General features: G+C 61.6%; 7 protein-coding genes across 7 annotated transcripts; 3 read left to right on the plus strand and 4 right to left on the minus strand.

Moving 5' to 3' along the window:
- Positions 1-571: 571 nt before the first annotated feature.
- C7974DRAFT_417048 (general substrate transporter) lies at positions 572-2,257 on the plus strand (the record flags this gene model as incomplete). Its single annotated transcript, XM_046144038.1, has 4 exons — positions 572-696; positions 746-1,215; positions 1,261-1,922; positions 1,973-2,257. 4 exons carry the CDS (start codon positions 572-574, stop codon positions 2,255-2,257), a joined length of 1,542 nt encoding a protein of 513 aa, XP_045992466.1.
- A 517-nt stretch (positions 2,258-2,774) lies between these two features.
- Positions 2,775-3,887, minus strand: C7974DRAFT_320731 (ribonuclease P 40kDa subunit-domain-containing protein; the record flags this gene model as incomplete). The annotated part of the gene is made up of 1 exon (XM_046138764.1): positions 2,775-3,887. One exon carries the CDS (start codon positions 3,885-3,887, stop codon positions 2,775-2,777), a length of 1,113 nt encoding a protein of 370 aa, XP_045992467.1.
- A 328-nt stretch (positions 3,888-4,215) lies between these two features.
- On the minus strand, positions 4,216-5,806 carry C7974DRAFT_417050 (DHS-like NAD/FAD-binding domain-containing protein; the record flags this gene model as incomplete). Its single annotated transcript, XM_046144039.1, has 2 exons — positions 4,216-4,527; positions 4,580-5,806. 2 exons carry the CDS (start codon positions 5,804-5,806, stop codon positions 4,216-4,218), a joined length of 1,539 nt encoding a protein of 512 aa, XP_045992468.1.
- A 342-nt stretch (positions 5,807-6,148) lies between these two features.
- C7974DRAFT_343496 (uncharacterized protein) lies at positions 6,149-7,344 on the plus strand. Its single transcript, XM_046139313.1, has one exon. It carries the CDS (start codon positions 6,221-6,223, stop codon positions 7,064-7,066), a length of 846 nt encoding a protein of 281 aa, XP_045992469.1. The 5' UTR covers positions 6,149-6,220; the 3' UTR covers positions 7,067-7,344.
- Positions 7,345-7,508: 164 nt separating this feature from the next.
- C7974DRAFT_319702 (uncharacterized protein) lies at positions 7,509-9,397 on the minus strand (the record flags this gene model as incomplete). Its single annotated transcript, XM_046138721.1, has 3 exons — positions 7,509-8,204; positions 8,249-8,712; positions 8,767-9,397. The coding sequence occupies 3 exons, from the start codon at positions 9,395-9,397 to the stop codon at positions 7,509-7,511; spliced, it is 1,791 nt and encodes a 596-aa protein (XP_045992470.1).
- Positions 9,398-10,429: 1,032 nt separating this feature from the next.
- Positions 10,430-10,900, plus strand: C7974DRAFT_320077 (uncharacterized protein; the record flags this gene model as incomplete). The annotated part of the gene is made up of 1 exon (XM_046138736.1): positions 10,430-10,900. One exon carries the CDS (start codon positions 10,430-10,432, stop codon positions 10,898-10,900), a length of 471 nt encoding a protein of 156 aa, XP_045992471.1.
- A 74-nt stretch (positions 10,901-10,974) lies between these two features.
- Positions 10,975-12,273, minus strand: C7974DRAFT_54730 (uncharacterized protein). The gene is made up of 2 exons (XM_046146829.1): positions 11,974-12,273; positions 10,975-11,925 (listed from the first exon to the last, which is right to left on the minus strand). Exons 1-2 carry the CDS (start codon positions 12,046-12,048, stop codon positions 11,050-11,052), a joined length of 951 nt encoding a protein of 316 aa, XP_045992472.1. The 5' UTR covers positions 12,049-12,273; the 3' UTR covers positions 10,975-11,049.
- Positions 12,274-12,513: the final 240 nt, after the last annotated feature.

Genomic DNA, 12,513 nt, shown 5'->3' on the forward strand with positions numbered 1-12,513 from the left:
ACGAGGGGAGTGATTCCGATCAATGACCTCCCGCGAAAGGACGCGCCTGAATACACGGAATTATGGAGGCTCAGTCCTCGACGGCGATAGTGTTTGCATCTCCGCATTGGACAGTCAGACGGCCGCAGTGCACGAGCATCGGGGCAAAGAGCGAGCAGCATAGTTCCCCAGAACCGACGCCGCAGTGCAGATCCATCCGTCCCGGCGAGGGAGTGCACGCCGCGCCGTCGTGATTTGCGCAGGGTGCAACAGCCGTCGCCACTGACGCTGCGGGTACGATGAGGCTCCTTCCCCACTCTGCCCCAAACGAGCGATAGCGCAGACAATGGGCATACCTCGCTACCTTGAATAGACAAGGTCCGCATTTGATTGAATGGCTTTTTGGGGCGTGTCATCGATCGGCAGCAGTCTGTATTAATACGCATCGCGGCGCGTCCTCCGGGCGCCGTTTTCAGGCGGGGAAAGAGCGGAGTGCAGTCGTATTACCTGACGTCTTATAATCAAGAGTTAATATGAGCATGTCGCAAGAAATTATTCTTCTTCGACTACGGATGATACCTCGTCGCTCAGCATGTTCGAGAAGCTGCCCAAAATCTACAATGTCTACTTCCTGGCGTGCGTGTCCACGATGGGTGGTATGCTCTTCGGCTTTGACATCTCGTCGATGAGTGCCATCATCGGGACTTCCCAGTATCTGTACAGCCACCTTCCCTGTCCAATGAATGTGTTTACTGACCCAACAAAGCGAATACTTTAGCAATCCAGCTGGCATCGCCCAAGGCATCATCGGCGCAGCTCTCGCTCTGGGATCCATCATCGGCTCCTTATTCGCAGGTCCACTGTCGGACTACGTTGGACGCCGCGACGCTCTCCTCTATTCATGCATCTTCTGGCTCGTCGGCACAGCCGTCCAGACAGCCACCACCAGCCGAGGTATGCTGATTGGCGGCCGGGTCCTCAATGGCATTACCGTGGGAATCACGTCCTCCCAAGTCCCTGTGTATCTTGCGGAGATTGCAAAGCACTCGCAGCGTGGCACCATTATCATAATCCAGCAGCTGGCGATCGAATGGGGTATCCTGATCATGTACTTCATCGGCTACGGCTGCTCGTTCATCGACGGCGAGCACTCGTTCCGCACAGCCTGGTCCATGCAGTTCATCCCCTGCGTCTTCTTCATGATTGGTCTGCCCTTCCTCCCGGAGTCCCCAAGATGTAAGTGTAATTCCATGCCGTCTGCCGTCGTACTAATGGTAGCAGGGCTCGCCATGAAGGACCGCACGGAGCAGGCCATCCACACACTGGCACACATCCAGGCCGGCGGTGACCTCAAGGATCCCTACGTCGTCGCTCAGTACGAGGAGATCGTCACTGTGCTCGCTGCTGAGCGTGCCGCGCTCAAGGGATGGCGGAAGTTCGTCTACAACGGCATGTGGCGCCGCACGCTCGCTGGCTTCTCCGTTCAGGCCTGGCAGCAACTGTCAGGAGCCAATCTGATGACATATTATGTGGTGTACATCTTCTCGATGGCGGGATTATCCGGCAATATCAACCTGGTAGCCGGCGGAGTGCAGTATGCTCTCTTCATCGTCTTCTCCTCGATCATGTTCTTCTTCGTGGACAAGATTGGCAGACGAACGCTGCTCGTGAGCGGCGCGCTGGGTATGGCCTTCTGCCACTTTGTGTGCGGCGGTATTCTGGGCGCACACGGCGTCGCCGTTCCCGAGGGCGTCAATGGCGACGCGAACATCCTGATCCGGGTCACCGGCTCGCCCGCCTACACCGTCATCGCCTTTTCGTACCTGCTGATCGTCATCTACGCGCTCACGCTGGCGCCCGTGTGCTGGATCTACGCGGCCGAGGTGTGGTCGCTCGAGACGCGCGCGACGGGCATGGGCGTCTCGGCGATTGGTAACTGGCTGGTACGTACCCCTTTCCACAACGCGAGCGAACCTCCCGCTCACACCCGCAGTTCAACTTCGCCATCGGCCTCTTCATACCGCCCTCCTTCCGCAACATCAAGTACGGCCTGTTCCTGCTCTTCGGCGGCTTCTGCGTCTTGGGCGCCGCGCAGTTCTACTTCACGTACCCGGAGACGTGCGGCAAGACTATCGAGGAGATTGAGGTGCTGTTCAGTGACGACGGGCCGCACGCGTGGAAGACAAGAAAGGGGTCGGAGCGGCTGCAGCACGAGATTGAGGGCGTGGCGACGGCGCAGGCGAAGGGTGCTACGCACAGCGAGAAGGTTGAGGTGTGAGGGGTGGTCGGATGGGGCGGCGGTGGTCGTGTTAATCATTGGTATACCCAGACCTATGCTTTGTCACGCCACGGCTCGTGTTTGTATCGACAGCTGCATTGTATTGCCCATTTGCCTGACTATGAAAGCAAGCTGTATGCTATGGCTGTGTCTAATTTGACGTAAGCGGATTTCGAATGAAGTGTATGTGTGTTTACGTACAAACCAACTGTGCCTGTTTGGTCATCAAAACGGCCGCGACATATATCCCGCGATTCCTCCGCGTAGCCTGGAGCCTCCGGACTGGTGCGAGCGAAGATAGTATACTCGAATCGCTGCGCTGCGCTATAGAGCACGGGTTGTGTGGGGTGTGCGCTGGAGGCTGGTGGTGTTTTGCTCGACAACTCCTTGTCCGGGCTGCTCGAGCAGGGTCTAGTCTACGCGGTCCGTTGGCGGGGGTATTGTTATCTGTACTGCGAGCTCGTCCAGCTGTGTGAAAGGTGCGTGTCATGTTTGCTTCGCACAATTAAACCGCGGTTCAACGCTCCACCTCCCACACCAGCGTCTCGCGGTTCGCGAACTGCATAAGTGACCACGCCTTCGTCTCGCCGAATGCCTGCGCGCTCATTGCGAACCACGGACCCGCGCCCGCACTGTCCTGCGTGCTCTCCATGGTCACGTCTGCATCTGCATCTGCACCTCCCTTGCCACCCTTCGACACGAACCCCGCCTTCCACACCTCCAGAAACACCTCCTCCACAACCACTGGCGTGATGAACCCGCTCCACCGCACACGCACCAACTCGCTCGTCTCAACGCCGTGGCCGAAATCAGGAACCTCGTAGCGACACAGGTGGCTGTCGACAGCGCCGCCACCCCGCACCCTCGCCGACCCCAGGCTAAGCATGTCCAGCCACTCCAGCAACTCCAGCTTCTCCTCGCGCCCCCACGCCTCCACACCGCGCAGCACCGGCCCCTCAACACCGTCCAAGGCCTCCACCCGCGGCGCCAGCGCAACAACAGCAGGCGCATGCACACCCAGCACCTCTCCGCCTTCAGTCATCCGCTCCCCCCACCCCCGGTCCGCGTGGCTAAACAACCACACCCTACGCTCGCCCAGCACCTCCCTCGCCGCCCACCGCAGTCGCTCAAACCCCTTCTTCCCCGCCCGCATGCTGGCCGCGGTGAGATCGCACCGTACCTCCCAGCGGGCACGCGCATGCTTGGCGCCGCCATCCGCGACCGGCGCGCCCTGCAGGCCCGCGCGCTCGTACAGCGCCGCCGGCAGCTCGAGCCGCAGCTGGCCCGCGGCGACGGCGAACACGGTGTCCCCCGCGCGGCTGGTGCTGAGCAGCGTCGTGTGCGCGGGCCGGATGTACGCGTCGAGGAAGGCGGGGTCGAGGATGTCGGATAGGCTGAGGGTGGCGCGGGCGTACACGCGGGCGTGGGACTCCAGGGCGGGGCGCACGAGGCGCCAGGTGGGAGCGGGCAGGATGAGGTCGAGGGTGTGGAGGGAGGGCGTGGCGGCGAAGGCGGCGAAGGGGTATTTGCGGCGCGGGGGGGCGTGGGGGTCGATGAACGGCGGGAGGCGGGCGTGGGTGGTGCGCGTTTTGGTGTCGGTGGACGGCGGGGGGTTGTGGACGTCCAGCATGGTGAGTGTGCTGATTTTGCAGGAGATGTTGTTGCGAGTGAGCAAAAAGTTGGGCGCGACGCGACGAGCTAGTGCGGCGCGGACCGAGGGTGGGGCACATGCTTGCTCAGCCCTACGGGTCGACGACAGATGCAACAAGTGGAAAAAGCGAATATTCAACACTCTATCGGAATAAGAAACAAGAAACATCAGACCCCGCACTCGCTGGTATCATCCCCGCCATGCCTGCAAACGCGGACGGCACCTCGCCGCTCCAAGCAACGCCTCGACCCAAAAACGCCTACGAATGCCCCAAACGCCAGTCTATCCGCGATGCTCGCACACGCACCTACACGGCCTCGGGCTTGACATGGGCGTCGGGCTCGGGCGCGGCGCTGGCGGGCTTGTCGGCCTCGGCCTCGGCCTCGGCCTTCTTCAGCGCCTCCAGCTTGAGCTCGGGCTGCGGGGCGACGACGGGGGCGGCGTTGCGCAGCTTGACGCTGTACTCGTGGTCGTCGGCGTCGAGCAGCTCGACGTCGACGGTCTGGTCTGCGGGCAGCATGTCGTGGCGCAGGGTCCAGCCGGCGCGGCGCGCGAGCTCGGCGACAATGACGTCGCAGTCGCCCAGCAGCTGGATGTCGAAGTTGATGTGGTGGATGGGCTGCGGGTGTTAGCACGACAAGACGGTACGGCTACGGCTCGGGGATACGCACATCGCGCGAGATGAAAATCTGCGGCACGTCGCGCGGCAGGAAGTTGGGGATCTCGGACACGGGGGCGACCTTCATGCTGGTGCCCATGACGATGACCAGGTCGACCTTGTCCTTGTCGACGTCCTTGAGGCGGTCGAAGAAGTCGTTGGGCAGGGCCTCGCCGAAGAAGGTGATGTCGGGCTTCATGATGCCCGGCTGCGGAATGTCAAAGGCGCCGTCCGACTCGGAGTCGTCGTCGCTGGCGCGCTTCTTGCGGGCGGGCTGGCCGTTGGAGGCGCGCTTGCGCTTGGCGCCGGGCTTCTGGGCGGCAATGTCGGCGACGCAGCGGCGGCACTCGGCGGGCTTCATGGCGCGCACGGCGTCGAAGATGGCCTCGCCGGGCACGTTGTACTTGCACTTGCGGCAGGTGGCAGTCGCCCACGAGCCGTGGCACTGGATCAGCTTGTCGCGGCGGATGCCGGCGTTGGCCTCGACGTTGTCGATGTTCTGGGTGTAGTTGGTCAGCAGCTTGCCGTGGTCCTGCAGCAGGCGGATGAACTGGTGGGTCGGGGTCCACTTCTTCAGGTCGGGCACGATGTCGCCGGCCAGCTGGTAGAAGATGCGCGGGTCGTCGTCGAAGTTGTGAATGTCGAAGACCTGCTCGGGCTCGTCGTAGCCCATGGCGCGCAGGCGCGAGTAGAAGCCCGTGTTCTTGGAGCGGAAGTCGGGGATGCCCAGGCTGGTGGAGATGCCGGCGCCGGTGATGACCAGCACGTGGTGGCGGTCGCGCAGCAGGCGGGCGGCGTCGTCGATGTCGCGGTACTGGTCGAGGCGCGGGCGCTTGTTGAGCTCGCGGTTGATGGCCAGGCCCAGCAGCTGGTAGAAGCTGTCGTCGGGCGCGTCGTCGAGGAAGCGCGGGATGCGCACGCCAAACGCCGAGCACAGGCGGCGGGCCGTCATCTTCTCGGCCGTGATGTTCTCCAGCACGAACTGGCTGGCGCCGACGGCGTGCAGGCGCTGGCGCAGACGGCGGGCCTCGTCGGGCGGGCAGGCGTCGGCATCGCGGCCGGGCTCGAAGGCGGTCACGTCGTCGAGAATGTCCTCGAACAGGGACGCCGTCTCCCACAAGGCGTCGTCGTCGTCGTCGTCGCGGTCGCGGTCGCGGTCACGGTCGCGGTCACGGTCGGCGGGTTCTGCGCCGCGCCGCTCGGGCTGCGCGGGCAGGGCCTGCGCGTCGGGGGCCTGCATCGTGTCGTCGGTCGGCGGCAGACAGGAGAGCGGCGGGCTGGTGGTGCGGGTGGTGCGTTCCAGCGCGGGTGGGGCCGCGCTGGAAGAAGCGGACTGCCGATTGGGCCGCGTTGGCGGAGATGGGCGCAGCCTGCGACTACAAGTCGCCGCGATGCGATGCCATGCTCGCCAATCTGCGCGGCGCCCGCTGCGATCCGCGCGGTGCGTGATCTGGCGAACCTGCGCTGGCCATGCCGCCAGTGCTGTCGCTGCAGTCGCTGCAGTGCAGTCGGCATCCCGGGCGTCCTCCTCGCCCTGTCATTTTCTGGCGCCCTGCGCTGCGAGCAGCTATAAGATGCCCCAGCCCGCCCCCTAGCACAGACAGCCCCAGGCACTCCCTCCCCTCCCCCAGGCAGCGCGTCCTCCGCCGCGGCCATGCGCCCGCCCAGCCCGCTCGAGGCCCTGCCCGTCGAGATCGTCCACCAGATCCTCGCCCTGCTCGTGCACCCACGCTCGCGCCTGCCCGGGCTGTCCGAGGCCCAGAGCGCCCACGACTTCGCGCGCCCGGCCAAGCTGGAGATCAAGAACCGTGAGGACCTGACCACGCCGCCCGACGCCCACCGCTGGGCCGCCGACATCTTCGCCTTCAACGGCCTGCGCCATCCCTATCACGTGCTGGCCCTGACCTCGCGCCGCCTGCACGCCCACGTCGAGGCCTACTGCGCCCACCTGGTGCGCGCCTGCAACATGTTCAACCTGCCCTTTGCCCACTACGACGCCCACGGCCCGGCCTGCGTCTACCCGGACCTGAGCCGCATCGTCTACCGCCGCCTGTGGCTGCAGCACGCCCCGCGCCTGTGCATCTACTGCCACGTCGGCCTGGACTGCTACCCCTTCCCCGTCGTCAAGCGCCTGATCGCCGCCTGCCAGGACTGCTTCTACCGCCAGACCCTGACCGTCGACGAGGTCGAGCGCCAGTACCACATCTCCATCCCGACCCTGCTGACCTCGCCCGCCATCCGCGGCCCGGGCCCCAACTCGCCCTGGGTCCTGCGCGTCGACGTCGAGGCCATGGCCTTTGCCCTGTACGGCACCCGCGCCTTCCACGCCGCCCACGTCGACCAGTTTGCCAAGCCCTGCTCCATCTGCGCCATCACCCGCTTCTCGCCGCAGTTCGCCGCCAGCACCCGCAGCGAGCGCGGGCTCAAGCGCGGCACCACCCGGCCCGTGCGGCGCGTCGTGAGCCAGAAGCGCAAGGGCGCGCGCCGGTCGCTTGCGTGATGTTCTTGGATTCTCCCTTGCTCTTCTCAACATCTGCAGACATGTTCTTTACGGCCTACTTGACCTTCTCACGGCCGCAGACTTGTTCTTCACGGCCGCCAACTTGCTCTTCTCAACATCTTGTCACGGCCGCAGACTTGTACTTCACGGCCGCATACTTGATCTTCTCACGGCCGCAGGTTCACGGCGTTCGGGTCCGACTTCGGTCGTGTTGCATTTCTGCGCTGCTTTCTGTGATACCTCTGGCTTACTTACGACTCAAAATAATGACATGACTTCTTTTCGTTGGCTTGCCGTGCTTCTTTCGTTGGCTTGCCGTGCCTCTCCAGTGCGCGACGCAGTCAGCCGCGTCAGCTGCATACATGCTCGTGCTACGCGACACCTCAACGGCGTGGCCTGCACGACACTGTGCAACATGCCTCACCATCTTCAGTTCCCCGCTTCAGTTCCCCCGCTTGACCCTCCGTGCCCACCACCGCCTGCTCCCCTCCACCACCACCCGGCTCCAGCTCGTCTTGATAATGTGCCCGTTCAGCGTGCCGCTAAAGTAGCTAAATGCAAACAGCAGCAGCACTGACGCCCCCCACACCACCCCAAACGCCACCCAGTAACTGCCCACCTCAAACTCGGTCGCCTTGAACTGAATGCTGAAGTACCCCGTCATCAGCGTCACGGGCGTGAACAAGATGGTAATCTGCGCCAGCACGAGCGTCACCCACGTCAGCCGCTCCACGCTAAACGACTCCTTGATCGCAATCAGATTGAAGTTCATCATCACCAGCGAGTCCTTCTGGTCGAGGCACTCCTGGATCTCGCTGAGCGCGTACAGCGCAATGCGGTCCTTGAGCCGCTGGAACCGCACGCGGGATGCCGTGCTGAGCGGCACCCCGAGGCTGCTGGGCGCGTCGGCCAGGAACGCGCCGCCTTCTGTGCCGTGCGCGGACGCGACGAGCGATGAAGTCGGCGGCAGCACGTGCGAGTTTTTCAGCGACGCGGGCGTCGCGTCGCGCCGCTCCAGCACCCGCTCGATCAGCAGCGAGTAGCTGTGGTACACGCGGCGCAGCACCGCGAGCTGGCACCCGATGTGGTGTAGCTGGTCGACGTGCGTGAGGTCGGCTTTGACGAGCATTTCCTGGCGCTGGGCGTGTTAGCGGCGTGCGCGGGAGTGGGCAGGCGACTCACGAGCCGGTCGAGCTCTGCGGCGTAGCCTTCCTCGCTGCGGGAGATGAGGCTGAAGGTGGTGCCCCAGTCTTCGAAGAGGTAGTAGAAGAGCAGCCCGGGCGTGTCGGCGGGGCGGTGAGCCGTTTCTTCTTCGCTGTGGCCGATGCGGTGGCGGATCGGGAGTTGGGTGAGGGCGGCGTCGGAGAGCGGCGTGGGCGCCTTGGTCAGCTGTCGGAAGACATTGACGAGGTTGCGTCGCACTGTGTACAACATCCTCAAGTCCCATCCGTGCACCTCGCCGTTCGCAAAGGGGAATGGGTCTTCGGAGATGGAGATGACCGTCTTGTCTTCGCACAGTAGAAGCCAGTTCCACACTCGCTTGCCGTGGGGTATGTCCTGGTCACGGTCGAGCCGGTGTGCGTCATGGTGGTGGTGCGTCTGCTTGCTGCGTACGTTATGGAGGGTGTTATAGCCTAGGCAGAGGTCTGCGACAGTCAACATCACCCGACATCACGCTTCGCAAGCAGGGGCTGACTTACATCGGCGGCCCCAGTCCACCGTCGACCAGTGCCACACGTCCTCGACAATCTGGTAGTGCGTGAGATCCCGCACCATCTCCAACTGCGTCGAGTGCATCAGCTCTGTCATCCCAACACTCTCCTCCGACTCGATAGTGTCCTTGTTCGAGCCTGATTTTGACTTCTCGCTGCTTGACTTTGAGTGCCTGGAGCGATGCGACAGCCGGGAACGCAGTGTAGAGATGCTCTTCTCCAGACTGGAGGTTCCACGGGGGGGCACGGGATCACTGCACATCATGCCCAGCAGACGTGGCGAGAAATCATAGTGCTGGCCAACCAGGCGGAGAGTGTCCTTCTGGTTGTACGGCTGCCAGAGGTTGATCCATCGTGTGTGCAGATGCGCAGGCCGCGGCGCCTCCAGCAGACGGGAGTAGGAGAACGAGGCCAGGTCAAAGGCGCAGTACGCCTCGTCCTCGCCCAGATCGAGGCAGAAGTTGGCCGTCTTGGGGTTTCGTGTCTGCCGGTCAAAGAGATCAAAGTTCTTTTCGAGATCGAAGTTCCGGAAGCAGTCTGTAATGTCAGTGTCACCCAAGTCGTGGTAGTACTGCGGCAAATCCTGTGCAGGAGACGCTGGGCGGAATGGTGTCCCCATGTTGTGAGGAAGGCTGCGGAAGTTTGGCAGCGGACGAGTTAGTTTTGTTTATCGAGCGGCGGTCTCGCGGGCATCTGTGATGTGCGCTCGTGCCATGTTCTCTACGCAGGTGTCGTGTGCACTCCGGTCACGCGTCGCTCCCAGGCAGAGGTCTCACATCGTGGAAGGACCGGCTCCGCCAGCACCGTGAGCGCGACATAGTGACACTACAAGTCACGTCTACAGAGGACCGGGGTTCTCGAAAAGTGAGAATGACGCGCATGCGCGGAGACACTTGACGCGGAGGATCGTGGTAGCTGGTGTCGTTGATGACAATTAGGCTAGGCTGTTTTGGGAGCTTCGCACGAGTGACCAACAACGAGACTCACAGGACTTGCAGGACCAAAGCATTGATCTATCGTATCCTTCCAAAGCATTGTATCTGCTAATCTGTTGGAATCATGCTCGTATAAGGCCATAGCGCGAAATAAGACTTCAAGGCGTCCACTGCAAAAGTGATAAAGTGTTGACAAGCAAGGCTGCTTGTGTAGAAAACTTGCATACTGATCAAGACATTGACTGCCTCATCACGATGAAGCAGAAGTTACCAGCTGGGCTGTCTCTGCTCCTGCTCACATTGCTGTGTGGCCTGTCCTTGATCGAGGCCCGCAATTCGATTAGCATTACCCCACGAATCATCAGTGAGTCTGCTCAAGCGAACCGATCGAGGGTTTATCAGAGTACGTCGTGACACCCAATCTGCGTTGCGGGATCGAAACTGACGTGCCTCAAGCGACTCTCGAGCAGCCTTGTCGTGACGCATTTTGTCACCCGGTCGTCAGATACATCGCAGTCCTCCTTTTCACATCCATAACGCTGACCACCATCCTCGCGTCAATCTGGTGACCACTTCTGTCGACGAACCGTGCGCGCAGAACCGGTGGTGTTGGTGTTGGCCGTAACTCTGACATCATGGTGCCGAGGTCCATAGCACCAGCACCATCACCATCCTCGCCATCTCAGATACCTTCAACAAAACACACCAACCCCGCCATGTCATTCCTCGGCAGCTACAGCCCCTCCATCCTGGCCATACCCGCCTACTTCGTCCTGGCCATGCTCCCGCACGGCTGGGCCATCAACGTCGCCTCCCAGGGCCAGCTGCGCACATGGGACAACCGCAACCCGCGCGCCGCCGACCTGAAGGCGGCGCTCAAAGCGCGCCTGCCGGCCGCTAGGTACGCCCAGTACGAGCGCCTGGAGGCGTGCCACGCGAACAGCATGGAGAGCTTTCCGCTGTTCGCGGCGGCGGTGGTGCTGGGCCATGTTGCGGGGCTGGAGGAGCGGGCGCTGTCGGGCTTTGCGGCGTGGTTTCTGGTCGCGAGGGTCGCGTATATGGCTGTGTATGCGACGCATGAGGCGCAGGGGCCGACGGTGCTGAGGACGGGGATTTGGTATGTGGGGGTTGGGTTGTGCTTCAAGACGATTGTGCAGGCTGCGAGGGCTATGGGAGAGCGGGTGTAGGTTGATAGATCACTTGATCGTTCACGGAGTCGGATCAGATGAGAACACGCCATATAAAGTATCCGGAATCACCTCTCGCAATGTAGTATATGTTTCTGATTGCAGCGATTTCTAGCACTGTGGAATAACGAACGCTGATAGGGACCGGGTCACTTCCGGAACAGGCTGTTAGCACTACCGATCAGGGGATTCGGCTGGAACTCCATATCGTTCGCGAATAAAGGCGCAGTGTCGTCGTCCACTCTGCTGGGCGGCATCCTTGTCTCGCCTCTGATCACCTCAAGGATGCTGATGAGAGGCATCACCAACAGCAGCAGAGGAAGTAGCTGGCCGTAGCTCCAAAACTTCTCACTCGTACCCTGAAGGTTCAGCGCTGCGGGCGGATTGCCAAAAGCCTGCGAGACCATGATGACACGGACCGTAGCTCCGACACCCATGGCCAGGAGCACGAACAGTCCGACAACCTGGACAGTCTTGAGCCAAGCTGGGTTGGCGCGGTTGTGCAGGTACCAGGTTGACAAGATGAAAACGATGCCCTGAGCGGCAATGACTGCAATGGTGCCAGCAATACTAAGCGCTGTGTTGGATGAGGTTCCGCGGCTCTCGACTTCCCAGACACAGGCGATAGGTAGTCGAGGTTCCAGGTTCTTCGTCACGGACTGGAGGATGAAGATGCCAGACAGGACGCCGAGGAAGAGATTGACGAGCATGAAAAACTGTCGTAGCCATCGCAGTACCCAATCACGTCTAAAGTCGTTGACCAGGGCGAGCAGCGTCGCCAGGTTCGTGGCCGTGGACAGCAGTGAGAGCAGCCAGATGATGAAGAAGTGGTACGACACCATCGAATGCATCTTCGCCAGGCCGATGGACTGGATGCCAATACCGGTTACGATCTGCTGGTCTGAGAAGGACTGCAAGAGCCTGCGACATACTGGCGCCGAGGTCGACTTGCGCAGGCCGAGGAGAATGATTGTGGCACTCAGGAATAAGGAAATGAAGTTCGTGATGATGAATGAGAGCAGGGTCTGTTGCGCTGTCAGTGCATTCTATGTGCGTTCACAGAAGTGGCTTACGCCAGCCCCCGCCACTCCCGCATCAGTCTGGACGGCGTCTGGGACGACCGAGCAGTTACTAGGCGCGTTGGACATGGTGGCTCAAGGTATCGTTGAACAAGCGCGAGGAGTAGACTGCAACAGCAGGAAGGCGCGTGGGTCGAGTGCTAGAAGATCAGAAAGAGTGACTGTTGTTGTAAACGGCAGGAGCGCACAGCCTCTCTATGAAGTCATCAGCAACGATCTCACGTCTAATTTAAGGCGCACGCATTGCTGCCAAATCGCACGAGGCAAGGATCGTGCAGGTCGTCGCGCAAAACAAGGGGTGAGGTGCTGATCTGTTGATCAGCAATTGGCTGACAGGTTGTGGACCCTGGTTTTTGCCGCCAGCCGAGGCGCAGCCGCTCAATCTGCGACATGGCGAAACGCACTGCAGTCCACTCAGACAGCGAAGATGCTGTCTGCATTGGGTCAATCGTGTTGATGTGATCGCGCGTAACGACGAGGTTTGATTCAAGTTGGTACGTTTGCTTTTTCTTCCAGAACGAAGCAATTTGGTTA

Source organism: Boeremia exigua, assembly GCF_020726555.1.
Source record: "Boeremia exigua strain MPI-SDFR-AT-0100 chromosome Unknown C7974scaffold_12, whole genome shotgun sequence".
Classification (NCBI taxonomy): domain Eukaryota; kingdom Fungi; phylum Ascomycota; class Dothideomycetes; order Pleosporales; family Didymellaceae; genus Boeremia; species Boeremia exigua.